The 14,498-nt window shown below is 39.1% G+C and overlaps 1 protein-coding gene across 1 annotated transcript in view; it reads right to left on the reverse strand.

Annotated features, from left to right (window-relative positions):
- MCCC2 (methylcrotonoyl-CoA carboxylase 2 (beta)) overlaps positions 1 to 14,498 on the reverse strand; it is a 69,533-nt gene that overhangs the window by 28,421 nt on the left and 26,614 nt on the right. The window contains exons 5-6 of the mRNA XM_012664623.1: positions 13,239 to 13,366; positions 11,618 to 11,730 (exon numbers count right to left, since the gene is read on the reverse strand). Coding sequence (XP_012520077.1) covers positions 11,618 to 11,730; positions 13,239 to 13,366 — 241 coding nt within the window. The remainder of the gene's footprint in view (positions 1 to 11,617; positions 11,731 to 13,238; positions 13,367 to 14,498) is intronic.

Below are 14,498 nucleotides of genomic sequence, written 5' to 3' on the forward strand. Positions count from 1 at the left end.
AAGGATCACTTGAGCCCAGGAGTCTGAGGTTGCTGTGAGCTAGGCTGACGCCACGGCACTCTAGTCCGGGCAACAGAGCAAGACTGTCTCAAGAAAAAAAAAAAAAGCGGCTGCAATATTTATTTGTCAACATATTATAAAGGTGTTTATCACTTATGGTTTTGCATATCAATCACCAAGAAGTTTCTTTTACAGATGTCAATGGCTATAAAAATTCTTGTCCATGAGCAGAAGAAAACACATAACAGTGTTTATAATAGCAAAAATATGTAAATAACTGACATGTCCATCAACACAACATTTTGAATGTATAAATAAATTTTTAAATGAATAAGTTCTTTAAAAATCTGAGGCAAGCCAGGCACAGTGGCTCACACATGTAATCCTAGTACTTTGGGAGGCCAAGGCAGGAGGATCGCTTGAGGCCAGTAATTCAAGACCAGCCTGGGCAAGAGCAAGACCCCATCTTTACAAAAAATAAAAAAATTAGCTAAGCATGGTGGCATACACCTACAGTCCCAGCTACTCTGGAGGCTGAGGCAAGAGGATCGCTTGAGTCTAGGAGTTTGAGGTTGCAGTGAGCTATGATGACACCACTGCACTCTAGCCTGGGCATCAGAGAGAGACTCTGTCTCCAAAAAAAAAAAGAAAAAAAAATCTGAGGCAAAAATAACAAAATGTATTTTAACACTTAATAGATCTGGGTGGTGGGCACACAAGTGTTCTGAACTATAATTCTCTGTACTTTCTGCATATCTGAAATATTTTATCGGCTTTTTCGGGTCAAGTTTCTGTGGGAAGGACACAATTTCACCTTATCATCCTGTTCTTACACCAGAACATCAGGTTCAGCTCAAACTATTTCAATACCCAAAAATAAAAAAAGTCAAGGAACTTAGAGAAGAATCACAATGATGTTAGAATCTAAAAGAGAACATTTTACAAAAATAAGACCTAAAGAACTAAGCAGGCATAGCAGAGTTCCATGAAAACAACTGGAGAGCAAAAGGAGACGAAAGAACAGCAACTGTCAGCAAGTGTGCAAAGACCAAGGATGGGTGGGAGGTGGGGGGCAGGGGAGACAAAGAGGAATTATTTTGTCAAAATGTAAGACAAAAATGAGAGAAATGAAACTAAATGCCATCATACCATCTACTATGGACTGATGTTTGTGTCCCCTCCAAATTAATATGTTGAAGCCCTAATCCCCGATGTGATGGTATGTGGAGGTGGAGCCTCTGGAAGGTATTTGGGTTTAGATGAGGCCATGAGAGTGGGGACCCCATGATGGGATTAATGTCCTTATAAAAAGAGGAAGATCTGTCTGTTCTCCATGTGAGGACATAACTAGCAAGAGGGCCCTAACAAAGAACCAGACCACGCTTGGCACCCTTATCTCTGGAGACTTCCAGCCTCCAGAACTATGAGAAATGAATGTCTGTTGTTTAAGCTATCCAGTGCATGACAATTTGGAATAGCAGCTGGAAGTAAGACACCATTAAGGTGGGCAGAGAAGGATGGAGGGGAAATCTACCAATTTAGCAGAAAAGTCTCAGAAGTGAATAGCTGACAAAATATTAGCACATCTCCTTCAGGGAATTTTACCATATTGCTGAGAGCACTTTTGAAGCATTTTCTCCACGGTTTCTCTGCTACCAAGGAAATCAATGACCTACCTCTCTGACACCAGATACACATGCTCCAAAGGGGACAGGAGATTCTAGTAAGCAAACTTCTAAAATAGCCCCCAACAATCCCTGACTCTTGGTATTCACATCCTGTGTAATCCTACCTCTTGATTATGTGGTGGGCCCAGTGATTTGCTTATAATGAATAGATCATGGTAAATGGTAGGATGTCACTTCTGTGATCAGGTCATGAGAAACTGTGTCTACTATCTTGTTGGCCCTCTCTCTCTTGCTGGCTCTCTCTCTTGCCTTCTCACTCCCTTGCTTTGATGAAGGCAGGTGACATGGTGCGAGATGCTCTAGGGAGAGGCCATGTACTAGGGAGCCAAGGAAGGCCTCTGGCCAGCAGCTCATAAGGAACTGAATGAGGCCTAAAATGAGCTGAACCCTGCCAACAGCCACATGAGCAAGCTAGGGATTGGATCCTTCCTGGTTGAGCCCTGGGATGGCTGCAGCCATGTGAGAGACCCAGAGCTACGCTGTACCTAGACTCCCAACCCATGGAAACTACGAGATAAGAAATGTGTGCTGTTTTGTACTGCCAAGTTTTGGGATCATTTGCTCTGCAGCAACAGTTAACTAATACAGAGATCAAAAACCACCTATTTCAGTGACTATAATTAAAGTACATCTGAAGACTTGACACAGACTTTGGAAGTACTTTTTTATTGTTGCTCTTCAAAGAATCTATCTGGAAACTGTTCATCTATTCCAGACAGATGAGATGAGAATGACCATGAATAGAATTTTATGTACCTTCCCAGAGATGAAAAATCAAGAGCAAGACATCGATAAATCTTGAAACCATTAAGTTAAGTGAAAGCAATCAGTTATAAAAGACCACTTATTATATGATCCCAGTTACATGAAATGTCCAGAACAGGCAAATTCATACAGACAGAAAGTAGATTAGTGGCTGCCTAGAGCTGGGGAGGACTGGGTAGAAATGGAGAGTGACTGCTAATGGGGTGATGAAAATATTCTAAGACTGATTCAACCCTGTGAATATCCTAAAAACTATTGAATTGTACACATTAAATGGGTGAAATTATATGGCATGTGAGTTAAATCTCAACAAAGCTGTTAGTAAAAAATTGTAAAGAAATAAACAAGAGCTGGAGTGACTAAATATGAAGGAGTCAAAATTCTCCAATGTTTCGATAACACAGGTCATTCTAGTAACAAGTATCTAACAGGCAAAAAACTTAATATTGATAAGGCAAGTTCTGATAATAGAAATAAAAATTAAATAAAAGAACAGAGATAAGAGAAGTTACCAATCAATGACCAGTTACTGTCATACAATTTCTTCTGATTCACTCACTCACAAAAGGGGACAAAGCGAATGTATACCAAGAAGAGTTCTGCCACTGGGTCTGCTTCTTCCTCTTAACAAAGCTAGGAATCCCAGGGCCAAAGAACACTGACAATTTTCCATGTCCCAAAGCATTACAAGGATCTGACATGAGGCCACAGTGAACAAAGCTTACTGGACAAATTATCTGGAAGCCTAGGAAGAAAATTCTACTGCATTCTCCACTGAGAGGGTATTAAAAGGACCTAAGATGTGTGATCATAAACTTTTCTGACCAGACTCAGAGGTACAGATTTGGCTTATGTTGGAGGTACAACACAGGCATTGTGCTAGGAAAGACATCACAAGGACCTACATCTGCATCAGGACAAAGGTGAACCTCAAAGAACTTCATGGACAGGCTACAGTCCATCCTGACACCAGGGAGGTGGGCTTGCTTGGTGACAGCGACAAACCAAGAGATCCCTCTTGCAGGTGAAGCGATTCTAAGTCATGAACCACAAGCAAGAAAGCAGGGAGAAGGCTGAGAACCACATGCACCTGACAGTAACAATACTTGTCATCACCTTCACAGAAGGCACAAGCAAAATTTCTCAGTAAAAGGAAATGAGATGCTATAAAACAGAGGTAATCATCTGGAAAACCTCTAGAAAAAATATCATTACCCTCCAGGTCTTGCATGAACAAATAGAGACTGGTTCTCATTGCATCAAAAACAAATTACATATCGTAGGTCGGCAGCCTGCCCTACAGAAAGGGTCTACAGGGAGGCAAGAGGTTTGATATCTAATTCTGAAAAGCTATGTGAACTCCAGACCTCCATTCTTCCACTACAAAATTATAGAAGACTATCCAGTTCAAAGGAATACTGTGATAAATGTAACACAACTTGGAGGGGAAAAAGTTTCAATTGCTTGATGGAAAAGCCATTAAAAATGTAATAATAATTTTTTTAATCTCTAATTCTTTTTCAATTCAAAGTAATTGTGGAAAGCAAATACTGCCTGTATAACATTTTTCCTGCCTTTACCTGAAGAGTCACCATTAAAAACCAAAAACCACAAAATACACAACCCAATTCAATAGCTGTGCAGAATTTAAGAACATTATCCACTATTCTGACCGATCAGTACCACTGATTCTGTAATAGTCACGCTTATCTGCACCAACTGGACAGGCTGAAATGTACACAGAACACAAACAGTCCACCTTACCCAGAACATTGTTTCTTCCTTGATCTTTTTATCAGAGCCTCAAAGTAATCAGAGTGATTTCATTTCTCCTAGGCCCTATCCATCTCCGTAACAGGTTATCACATATTTTTAAAACAATGAGCTATGGCTCCTGTCCTAACTAAGCCCCTCAAGACAATTACCAAGAACTGAAACAAAGAAAACCAAAAAGATACATTTCAAAAATAATGAGCTCAACCACACAGTGGCTCACGCCTGTAATTCCAGCACTTTGGGAAGCAGAAGTGGGAGGAGAGCTTGAAGCCAGGGGTTCGAGATCAACCTGAGCAATATAGCAAGACCCCATCTCTACAAAAAATAGAAAAATCAGTTGGATGTGGTGGTGAACACCTATAGTCCCAGCTACTTGGAAGGCTGAGGAAGAAGGATCGCTTGAGCCCAGCCCAGGAGTTTGAGGCTGCGGTGAGCTATGATTGCACCACTGCACTCTAGCCCAGGTGACAGAGCAAGGCCCTGTCTCAAAAAAAAAAAAAAAAAAAAAAAAAAGGAGCTAAGCCAAGTGGCGAGGAGAAGGAAGGTAAGGTAAGAGGGAGGGAGGGACACTAGAGAATAATTTTAAGTACATCCCTAAAAAGAGCAAATAGGCAGAAACACAAAGGAAAAAACAGTGAAAGGCCTGAGGAACTGCAACTAAACATGGCTAGATGAATGACACCTATTTCAGAAGAAATAAACTGTTAATTAAAACAAAAACACCTTGTCGCTGATATAGTGAGGCTTACAGTAAAACAAGAAAGAAAACTGATGCACCAGAACAAAGATGGATCGATAGTAAATGAGACTATCACTAAATTATAAAAATGAATGGTAATGTGAGACCTAAAGAAAACAAATACAAAGATTCCATTTCTGGGGAGGATTATAAGTCTCACACTTAAAAAGCCAGCACCATGGAAGCCATAACCTGTGTCTTTGTTTGTTTGTTGCTTCGTAATAGAATACCCGAGACTAAGTACTTTACAAATAAAAGAAACTTATTTTCTCCCAGTTCTGGAAGGTGGGAAGTCCAAGAACATGGCACCAACATCTGATGAGGGTCATTCCGTGGCAGAAGGGCAATGGGCGAGAGAAGGAAAGAGCGCAAGAGACAGAGAGGAAACGAATGCCCAATCCCAGTGATAACGGCATTAATCCATTCATGAGGGCTCCACCCAGTCATCTCTCAAAGGCCTCACCTATTGACACCACCACAATGGCAACCAAGTTTCCAACACATGAACTTTTGGGGGACACATTCAAATCACAGAACTGGGAAAATAAAAGAAGCACATTCGGAAGATCGTTATGGCATCAGGCCATGGATATGGAGAAGGCCCAGAAAAGGTATCCTCACAACATGCAACTCAAAGAAAGACCATCAGACCAATATGCCAAGTATTTAAACTCCAAAAACAAATAAGGGAGTCCTTAAGCATACCATGAAGGAAGAAAAGATGGAACAGAATATAAAGGTAAATACCTAGTTTAACTGTCTTTTCTCCTTGAGAACAACAACAAAAAAATGTTGAAACCTGGATACTCTATAGAAATCTGTCCACATTTTTACAGCTGCAGACATACAGGAAATAACAGAGGTATGATTGTCAAGGGACATACTCTTAGAAATAAGTGGGTAAAAGGACTTATAATGGGCAAGTCTAATAACATTAAATAAAAACCAAGCCTGGGTAAAGGTAAAACAGGAACTGCATTTCAGTAAGAAAGCTAGTGCTCACTATTAAAATGAATACACAACATAACTGCAGTTACAAGTGGTTGATCTAGTAATAAAGTATAAAAAAATTATTTTTAATCAATCCATCTGAGCCAAAGTCTTAAATAAGAAAACAAACATTAAAGTTAGGAAGTAGAACCACTCAGTATGTTAGATACCACTTTAACAGTTATAAGGAGATTCATTTTATAATTCATAAATATTAAGCAAGCACCATCTCAGGGAAATCTGTGAAGATATTAATATAGAAATTAATTTGATACTGTCTCCAACCTCAAGTAGCTAATAGTTTAATAGGGGAAATTAGTCCGGATATATCTAGACAAAATGCCATTAGTTAGATACAGCACACGAAATATAGGAGGTGGGAGGAGGAAAAGATTACTTCCAGTAAGGGCTTCTGTGATTCCCTTAAAAGGCTGGCATCTGAGATATGCCTTGGAAAATGGGCTGGAGACTTAGCCCCAAAGGGATCAGGGGAGAGAGGGACTGGCATGGGCCGAGCAGATGGTCATAAAAGGCCATAGTGCATATGGAGAAGAGTGAGTGGTTCAGGCTGATTGTAGTTTCGGGTCCATGAGCAATAAGACTAAAGAGGCTGGAATCTGATCATAGGGGGTCCTTGGTATCAGGCTAAGAAATATAAGGTTTGTTTTGTATAAAATACAGTTTGTAACAGGGAGATACATGAAGAATAACCCTGCAGCAATGCATACAATGTATGGAAAAGGAGAGACTAGGTAGTGTGGGACACCAGTCAGATGAGGCTAGTGCCACAGCATGAATGGTACCGACGGCCTGAAATGCCCACAGTGGTGGCAGTAGGAATGGAGAGGAGAGGACCGATCCAAAGGTAAAAATCAACAGGACTCAGCAATGTATTCATCAAAGGCTTGTGATGGGTTGATTATGTGCCTATCATCAGAGCAGCTACTGGGGATACAAAAATGAGGAAGATGTGCATTTTTGACCTAAAAGGGTTAAGTAGGGGAAATGCACAGAAAAGAGTCAAGGATGACATCAAAGTTTCAATCCTAGGAAAAGAGCAAGAAGGCAGTACCAACAGTAGACAGGAAAACAGATGAAGGAAAAATTAGAAGGGAAGTTAATGGGTTGAATGTCTAGTTTGAGCCCAAGTCTGAAAAGATAAAGGGGAAAAGCAAGGTGTTTTTCCTACTCTCTTACACAGTCACTCAACACTTCTGACATTTGATATGTGGAGACTCTCCCCCAAACACAGAGTAATCAGTTCTCCAGGGAACACCCCCTGAGTATCCTATATTTCAATTCAGTTCTGACACTACCTACCTGGAGACGGCGTCAGAGCTCACAGGTCGAGGGCTCGGTCCCACAAGAATGCCCCCACTTCAGACACCAGTTGCAAGTAGTAGGTTGCCACCTGTACTTATAACTGACTGGCTGTAAATCAGGGCTGCCATTACCCCTTCCTTGGGTTCAATTAATTTGCCAGAGTGGCTCATAGAACATAGGGAAATACTTTACTTAGGTTTACTGGTTTATTAATAAAGGATAGAATAAAGAATACAGATGAAAAGCCAGCTGAAGAGATATAGAGGTTAAGGTCTGGAGGGGTCCCTAGCATAGGAGCTTCTGTCCCCATGGAGTTGGGGTACACCACCTTTCCAGCACTTGTATATGTCTGCCAACCCAGAAGCTCTCTGAACCCCATAGTTCAGGGATTTTTATGGAGGCCTCTTCACACAGGCATGATCAATTAACTCCATTTCTAGCCCCTCTCCCCTCTCCAGAGAATGGGGCTGGGGCTGCAAGCTCCAAGCATATCATTGTGGCTTGGTCTTTCACGTGACCAGCGCTATACAGGAGTCCACCAAGAGTTGCCTCTTTAGAACAAAAGATGCTCCTGTCACCCAGGAAATTCCAAGGGATTCAGGAGCTCTGTGTTAGGAACTGGAGTCAAAGACCAAATAATAGAACAAGGATTCTCCTAGCATCTTATCCACAAGGGTATTAGGAACTCTATCTCGGGAACTGTGACAGATACCAAACACTGGAATAAAAGATTCTCCTAGCACCCCTACCACATAGGAAATTACAAGGGTTTTAGGAGCTCTGTGCTTGGGACTAGGGAGAGAGATCATATGTATATTTTCCATTATTTCACATGATTACTAGCAGGAAATCTACAGAGACAGCAGAACCCCCAAGGTTTAGAGGTAGAGAAGTAGGACTAGAGAAAGATGGGGGAGATGACAGGTAATACCATGAGATTTTATTAAATCATTAAGGGGACGTTCTTGGGTGGGGTTGGGAAGATTAAATGGAGAAGGTGAGGGCCAGCACAGTGGCTCACACCAGTAATCCTAACACTCTGGGAGGCCGGGCAGGAGGATTGCTTGAGGCCAGGGTTCAAGACCAGCCTGGGCAAGAGTGAGACCCAGTCTCTTTTTCCTTTAAAGAAAGGGGATATCAACATAATTTCTGGCTATGAGAAAAAAAAATAAGCAGATGAGAAATATTTAAGTAAAAGAGAGCTAGGCACAGTGGCTCACACCTGTAATCCTAGCACTTCTGGAAGGTTGAGGCTGTAGGATCACTTGAGCCCAGGAGTTCAAGGTTATGGTAACCTGTGATCACACCACTGCACTCTAGCCTGGGCAACAAGAGTGAGACTCTGTTTCAAAAACAAAATTTAAAAAATAAACAAAAATTACGGCCGGGCGCGGTGGCTCACGCCTGTAATCCTAGCTCTCTGGGAGGCCGAGGCGGGTGGATTATTTGAGCTCAGGAGTTCGAGACCAGCCTGAGCAAGAGCGAGACCCCATCTCTACTAAAAATAGAAAGAAATTAATTGGACAACTAAAAATACATAGAAAAAATTAGCCGGGCATGGTGGCGCGTGCCTGTAGTCCCAGCTACTCAGGAGGCTGAGGCAGGAGGATCGCTTGAGCCCAGGAGTTTGAGGTTGCTGTGAGCTAGGATGACGCCACGGCACTCTAGCCCGGGCAACACAGTGAGACTCTGTCTCAAAAAATAAATAAATAAATAAATAAACAAAAATTAAAAAGTAAAAGAGAGAGGGATAAATGATGAAGCAAAAATGAAGGCCTGGTATTATGATTATAAACAACAGGCTTAGCATTGGAGAGGGAGGAGAAACAACTCTTTCTGGGATAAAAGAAGAAGACAGATTAAGTAGCAGTGTTTTTAATAGGAAGAAAAGTACCCATATACAGCCTGACTTTCCCAGTGAAGTATGAAGCAGTATCTTCAGGATTAGAACAGATACATGGAGACTCATATACAATAAGTTAGAAATTTCTTTTTAAATTCCAAGAGGTTCATAAGAATATAGGAAGGTAAACTTTAACCCTAAACTTCCTATTTAAGAGAAACAGAAAAAAAATAAACACTAAGAGATGTGACTCCGTTAAGGAAACGCTGATGTTAAAGTTTTTAAAGAACAAAAATACCATAGGCAAAAGGAAGACATTCAGTCAAATGTCCTTTGGACAGTTTGGAATTTTTATCGTAGGCAGGTATTGCTTATTCAAAAAACTATGTACACTTTTAATTTTAAAAAGATTTGATTTTAAAGCACTTCAAACTTCAAGTGTCATAAGAGTAGAGACCACATCTGGTTTCATTTACTAGCACACTGGCATACAGAAGATCCTCCATAAATATTTATTAAATGTCAGTTGATGTTTTATACAGTTGCCACAGAAGCTTCAGGAGCAGAAAGAAAGAGCAAAGAATAAACATGAAAGATACTAGAGGTCCACAGGGGGTTAAATACTGGTCCCCTCAAAAGATACATCCACATCCTCATCCCCAGAACCTGCAAAGGTACCTTATTTGGAAAAGGGGTTTTTGCAGATATAATTAAGTTAAGGGCCTTAAGATGAGATCATCCTAGATTACCTGATTGGGCCCTAAATCCAATGACAATTGCCCTTATAAGAGAGAGAAGAGCCAGATACAGAGAGAAGAAGGCCATGTGCAGACAGAGGCAGAGAATGGAGTGATGCAGCCATAAGCCAAGAAAACACCTAGAGCCACCAAAAGCTGGAAGAAGCAAAGAACAGAATTTCCCCTGGAAGTGTAGCTCTGCCACAACCTTGATTACAGAGTTCTGACCTCTAGAACTTAAGAGAATAAATTTCTGTTCTTTTAAGCCACCGCTTTGTGGTTATTTGTTAAGGCAGCCCTAGGAAACTAACACAAGGTCAGCTACATAAATTATAATACCAGATTAAATGAGCTAATTTCCCCCTATGAAAGGAAACATCACAATAAGAATTTCATACAAGACAATGTAAAGGTCATCTATGCAAAAGTAAGCAAAGCTGGCTGGGCGCGGTGGCTCATGCCTGTAATCCTAGCACTCTGGGAGGCCGAGGCGGGCGGATTGAGCTCAGGAGTTGGAGACCAGCCTGAGCAAGAGCAGGACCCCGTCTCTACTAAAAATAGAAAGAAATTAATTGGACAACTAAAACTATATGGAAAAAAATTAGCCGGGCATGGTGGCGCATGCCTGTAGTCCCAGCTACTCGGGAGGCTGAGGCAGAAGGATTGCTTGAGCCCAGGAGTTTGAGGTTGCTGTGAGCTAGGCTGACGCCACGGCACTCTAGCCCGGTCAAAAGAGTGAGACTCTGTCTCAAAAAAAAAAAGTAAGCAAAGCTAAAGTTTCTATTTAGATAAAGCGTAGAAGTAGGCAAGGTCATGTGTAACAGTAAAATATACAATAAATAACCACAACCTACTATACTGATAGAAAAGCAAAAAGAGATACAATAATTGCAAGTAAAGACTAATTAATCAGAATATTAATAAAACATTACAAACTTAAGAAATTCAATAAGGAAACAGAAACCAACAAGTAGCATCAATATCATGAAGTATTTCAGCTATGCAAAAAAGATTAGAGAATAATAAATATCCATTCACCTACACCCAGTCTTAATAAATCTTGATATTTGGCCAAATTTATGTCAGATCATTTTTTTAAACGAGTAAAATATTTCAGATATAGTCAATATGCTTTATATACCTCCTGCCTGATCCCTTTCTCCTTCCTCCCACCTCAGAGGCAATCACTGTTCTAAAGTTGAATATATCATTCCCAAGTGCATGTTTATATACAAATAATATACAATATAATTTGATGTACTTAACCTTTAAATACATAGTAACTGGCTATACACTTAGTCTACTATTTTTTTTTACTCAACCTATTTTTGAGACGTATTTATGTTGACAAATGCAATTTTAGTTCATTCATTTTAACATCTAAAATTTGTATTATTAATCTCCGTCAATGGACATTTAGGTTATTCCCTAATTTTTGCTCTAACAAACAATGCTACAATGAACTCTTCTTGTATCTCCTCATACATACACTAGAGATTCCCCAGAATACAGCAACTAGAAAATGAATTACTGGTACCCTTTCTTTTTAAAACCTGTTTTCCTTAGGTAAATAACATTGATTACAGTATAGGAGCATTCCTGTAATTCCAAAGGTTCTAACTGGAGACAACCTTAAGATATTTTCTGTGGAAAAAGATTAAATTCTGTTTTATTTTTAAGCCATCCTGGAGTATCTAATTAGCAAAGACACTTGGAGTAAAAAGTAATACTGTACACCTTATTAATGAAAAATTACCTGTGTAATATTTTTGGAAGACATATTTGCCTGATTATAGAATATACGGCCAAAGTGATCTCGATCTGGAAATACATCTGCTTGTCGAGGTAAATTTGCCCCTCCTGAATCAACTAAAGACAAGGAAAATGATAAAAATAAGCACATCACTATCAACAAAATATGCTATGCACAGGAGACTTGTATCAATGATGGCATCAGTTCTTAATCACATTTACAAAAAATTTATCCTATCTTTCTAAACTATTCTAGATCCTCTTTCTCCAATCCCCCAATGTAGCCAAAAGGACTCACTGTTTTCCCCAAACCCATTAAGCTTTCCTGCCTCTATGCAATTCTCCTTGAAATGTTTAGGACACTCTCTCTCCTTTGAGGATCAGTAAAAGCCCCAGAAACAGAATGAATTCTTAACCAGGTAAGCTGAAAAAGTATCTTTCCCTCTTCTTAAGCAATACAAAAACCAATACAGAATTTGTGTGACAATTTATACATATGGCCTTCTGATACTGTTTTTACTGCAGATTAGAGTGGTGAATACATATGTCAGCTGAGTTCAAAAAAGAGTTTGTTACTTCATGGCTGTGTGATTACTAGGCTAGGCATGTTTCCTAGCCCTTCTATGCCTCAATTTCCTTACCCATGAAATGAAGATACCAATAGCAGTTATCCCAATAACAATAAAAGATAATTGTTATTAGGATGACATGAAATAATCTGTGTAAAGCATTTAGTTCAGCACATAATGAGTGCACACAACAAATGTTAAAAAAACATTAGTCCTATACCCATTATTATCACCTATAACCATTAAGTTTTTTATTGCTAACACATCATATCTTGTCTCCAATTCATTACAAACTCAATGAAGACAGAGACAACATAATCCTCTTCACTGTCCCCTACAGAGTTTGGCATAGCACCTGCAAGAAGATGGGCTTCATTTGTCATCTTCTATATGTGCAAAGCAGTTAACACTGTGTGTCAACCAGGTAAATACACTTTCCCATAGGGAGAAAAAAGATCTCTTTATCAGTACCTGTTCAAATACCTGGATAAATGAACAATATATGTTGGAGTTTTACCAGACTAACTCGATAGCCAGGAAGTGCTCATTTTAAACTACTTTGCATTTAGGTTCTTTTTGAAATATTCTTTGATTTAAATTGTATTTTAATTTCAAATATAAACTTACTTTTATTGGAAATTAAATTTACTTTAAATTATATCTGCTCAAATTATATAATACTCAAGAATTTAACACAATACCTGGCACTTGAGAGATCTATAAATATTAGCTATTATTTGTTCATACGTTGAACCCATTATGGTTATCAGAAAAATGAAATACATAGAAGAAAAAAATCCACAAACTTGTAGTAAAAAAACTGGCAAACACCAAAATATTATCAGGGTTATTCCTCAGTGATATTATTATGTATAGTTCTTATTTACTTTTTCCCCCCAGAATTTTCAGCAAAGAACATACATTTTTTTTTTGTAATTATGGGAGAAATTAATAGTTTTTTTAAATACCCACTAATAATGTCATACGTATAGCCTTCTAAACACCCTTGCATTTTAGCAGCTAATAATAGTTTATTTTACAACTCTTGTGACTTGCCCAAGTAGATGCAGGGGAGCCTGCTCTGCATTGCAATTTCTTGTGCCCGTAAATGTTTTTTCACAGTCACTGGGTAGTAGGTGCCTCCTTTGACAGTGGCATCATTGGCAATAATCATACATTCTACTCTGAAAGGCAGAAATTTCATTGGAAAGAGAATATGAGATCTTTCTTCAAAATTAAAGGCCAGTTACACTCATTACAAGACATGCCAATATGACCTTCAACTTCTAGTACCTATCACCAATGACACTCATTAGTAGACAATCTTAGGATATAAATGTAAGCTTTAATCACATTTTCATTTATATATACAAAATGATCAATTTTAACAAGGTTACAAACTCATATTTGATTTTTAAAGACTCATCAGTCCTATATTAGTAGTGAAAAACTAACAACCTACACCGCATTTCTTAATAGTTCTTTGAATGATAGGGTCCTAACAAGATAATACTAATACTGGCTCCCCGCAAAATCCAAGTCTCAAGGGTAAAGAACTCCCTCATAATAAACCTTCAAAATTCCCCTTCAGAAATGCAATTTTCAAAAATGAAAAATGACCCATCAAGAGTACTGAAAGTTCTTCAATATTATAGCCATATGGTTTCCTGTACACCTAAAAGAAGTCAAAAAATACAACATTTATCTTGCTTAAAATCACAATGAATAGTATACTGAAAATATACAAGAGGCATAATGAGTCATCAACAGTGCCCTTTCTCACCAAAACCAGTTTATTGGGTATGAGGACTCACAAGTGACAAAGAGCAAGGTGGCCAAGGAAAGATAGCTGGTCAGGGAAATAGCACGGGGTTGCCAAGAAACCTTAAGATCAAAGGTTCACTTGAAATTTGAGATAACAATAGTTTGTTTTTTACAAAATTCAATTTTCTTTATATTTATGATGTTTTTGTTATCTCACTTTATATTGCCTAGAACTCTAAAGAGTAACTCATTGAATCCCCGCTGACAATAAAGTAGAGAACAGCAACTAAACATCCGGCATAGGGTAGTGTTGCGCTTCTCATATCAGGGTATGGGGCCAGCAGGGCTCACTACAGGACAAACAGGACTCTTCTCTGAGCATCAATTTTATACACCAGGTCATATAAAACCTTTTTCTACATTACAACGAACATTTTATAGGGTGGAATGAAAATTTTTTTTGTTTGTTTTTGAGACAGAGTCTCACTCTGTTGCCCTGGCTAGAGTGAGTGCCGTGGCATCAGCCTAGCTCACAGCAACCTCAAACTCCTG

This window comes from Propithecus coquereli, unplaced genomic scaffold (assembly GCF_000956105.1).
Source record: "Propithecus coquereli isolate 6110/MARCELLA unplaced genomic scaffold, Pcoq_1.0 Scaffold9, whole genome shotgun sequence".
In the NCBI taxonomy this organism is placed as follows: domain Eukaryota; kingdom Metazoa; phylum Chordata; class Mammalia; order Primates; family Indriidae; genus Propithecus; species Propithecus coquereli.